We start from the raw sequence: 2,735 nt of genomic DNA on the forward strand, positions 1-2,735 counted from the left end.
CTTCACAGCGTCAAGCTTGATCCGACCTGCAGCTCATGCAGGAAACTCTAAGCCTGAATTACAGTTTCATTCATCCYGATAAGCCTGTCGTTCATGATGAGAGAATGAATTGTTTAAATGTGAGGTTAATAGGGAAGTAAAGCGCAGGAAAACACTTTATTTGACTAAAAAAAAATCATATATCTGATGGATGTTTGCTGCTCGGGGTTGTATCAAGCGTCTAAACAGACTCGCCTCGTCTCGTTGTTTGTTCAACAAACGAAGATCCTGCAGTTTGTTGTTTTTTTTTTTCTATCTGAGGTAAATCACTATAAAYGTATCGGAGAAAAGGATCAAAAAACAAACAATATGAAAACTTGTCACAGCTCGTCTGGAATACTGCTTCGGACGTAAGAAACCAGCCCTCTGAAGGTAAAGTGCTATAAAATCACAAAACAATCAGCTCCGGTCGCTAAATCACATTTCGGTTACTTTCTCCTGCGCTCCCAGGCTGAAAGGGTTTAAAAAAAAGGAGCTGCACAGTATTTGGAAAACGAATGCACCAATACAGAATCCATGAGAGCCATGGAGTTACTGACGTCTCTGAGGTAGGTGCTAAGCTAACGCTAAGCTAATGTTTCAGTTTTGCGTTCTCTTTCAACGGCGACACATTTGTTTGGGTTTAAAAACGTAACAAATCTTCTCTGCCGAACAGCTTGATGTGCGTTTGTTGTCGTTTATTGGGTTGGATAATTAATAATTTATCATTTTAACAAAGAGGGGCCTCAGTAGCATGTGGAAGAACCATACACAGCCACAACAGGCTCTGTGTTTTATTGAAAATAGAAAATAATAATCAACCAAACACTAATTTTTTTTACGTTTATTTAGGTTTTAGCAAAGTAGAGCCTCTTGTGCTGAAAATTAAGATTAAAATGTTTTTTCAACATACAAATAGAGGTTCTTTGTAATGCTACTAAAATCGAAGTACTTTACTCAGTTTGGTATCGGTGCATCCAGAAAAAAAATGCAATATTTTTGTCAAATATCTCGATAATTTCCTATTTTTATGGTCATTTTGACAAAAATGTTCCTGATATTGGTATTTTTTTTATTTAATGTGATAAATTTTCCATATATTGTGCAGCGCTAATTAAAAGTCTACACCTGAAAATACAGTCAGTGTGTTAGAAGAGGGAGTGAAGCCCCGCCCCATTCACCTGTCGGGCAGCAGCAGGATAACTCAGGGTTTGAACAGAGGAGGGAGGAGAAAACTGCTTCAACAAGTGAGGCTCAGAGCAAAAAGAACCATTTAACCTAAAACAAACATTTCTACGTTTCTTTTTCTTTCATTGCCTCCTTGTGTCACACACGTCCCCTCCTTCCTCTTTGTCCCGCCTCATTTATCCCCCCCACCCCGCCCCGGACCCTCACTGTCACTCCTCGGCTGTTTTCAGGACCGAGTCGTCGCCCAGGATCTTGCAGAGCTCGTTGAGGCGGTTCTGCATCTCGGGGATGCCGGCGAGCTGAGCCTCGAGCCGCTGCTTCTCCTCGGTGAGGGTGAGGCGCGTCGCCGAGTCCAGCTGCTCGAAGCGCCAGCCTCCCTCGCCGTCAAACTGCAGCAGGTGTGTGTGGTACTTCCTGTAGAGGAGACAGGTAAACTCACGTCAGTCTGCGTCACACGACGGAACTAAAACTACACCTGCTAATGTTGAGCTAAAGCTAAAATTACAGAACACTAGCTAAATCTGGAGCAAAAGCTACATAAAACAACTGCAATGTCAGTTAAAACTTAAAAGTAAAATAGAACTAGCTAAAAGTAGCAAAAGGCCAGCTGATGYAAGTAGCAAAACTCTAGCTAAAATGTAAAAATAGCAAAATACCAAGGTAAAGCAGTAAAACATGAGCTAAAAGTAGCTAATTCAAAATAGCTAAATGCTAGTTAAAACCTAAAAGAAGCTACATGCTAGCTAAAACTAAAACACTGGCTACTACATTAAAGTAGCAAAACAACAATTAAAATTAGCAAAAAAACTAGTTAAATGTAGCAATATGCTAACCAAAAGGTAAAATCTAGTTAAGTGCAAGCTAAAACAAGCAAAATTCCAGCTAAAAGTAGCAAAACACCAGCTAAACTTAACCAAATAGTTAATAAATAAAAAGTAGCAAAACACCAGCTAGATGAAAAAGGTAACTAGCTAAAAGGTACAATTAGCAAAATGCTAACTTTCAGTGGGCAAATACCACAAAATTCTAGCTAAAAGTAGCAAAACATGAGCTAAAAGTTGCTATCTAAAACTACCTAAATAAAAACTAAAAGTAGCTAAATACTAGCTAATGAATAAAAGTAGCAAAACACTAGTTAAAAGTGGCTCAATGCCAGCCAAAAGGTAAAAAATAGCTAATTGCAAGCTTAGAGCTAAAACTTTGAAAATGCTAGCTTACAACAGCAAAACATTACCTAAAATTAACTAAATGCTAGGTTGTAAATAAAAGTTTAAAACAGTATCTGATAAATTAAAGTATCAAAAATGCTAGCTAGATGGAAAAAGTAGCTAACTGCTAGCAAAAAGGTAAAATTAGCAAAATGCTAATTAAAAGTAGAAAGATTTTAGCTTTTTTATTATTAAACTAAAGTATGAAAATTTACAAAACACTTGAAAGGGAAAATATAATTAACAGAAGTAATCATCAGGCTGGAATGAGCTACATCAAAATAAAATAAATAAAAGTAAAATAAACTACATATATATGTG

General features: G+C 37.4%; 1 protein-coding gene across 2 annotated transcripts in view; it reads right to left on the bottom strand.

Annotated features, from left to right (window-relative positions):
• Nucleotides 1-1,076: 1,076 nt before the first annotated feature.
• abcd2 (ATP-binding cassette, sub-family D (ALD), member 2) overlaps nucleotides 1,077-2,735 on the bottom strand; it is a 13,965-nt gene continuing 12,306 nt past the window's right edge. For both annotated transcript variants that reach the window (XM_014018858.1, XM_014018857.1), the window contains one exon: nucleotides 1,077-1,620. In XM_014018858.1, the coding sequence (XP_013874312.1) occupies nucleotides 1,416-1,620 (205 nt within the window). In that variant the 3' untranslated portion in view covers nucleotides 1,077-1,415. The remainder of the gene's footprint in view (nucleotides 1,621-2,735) is intronic.

Source organism: Austrofundulus limnaeus, unplaced genomic scaffold, assembly GCF_001266775.1.
Source record: "Austrofundulus limnaeus strain Quisiro unplaced genomic scaffold, Austrofundulus_limnaeus-1.0 Scaffold204, whole genome shotgun sequence".
In the NCBI taxonomy this organism is placed as follows: Eukaryota; Metazoa; Chordata; class Actinopteri; order Cyprinodontiformes; family Rivulidae; genus Austrofundulus; species Austrofundulus limnaeus.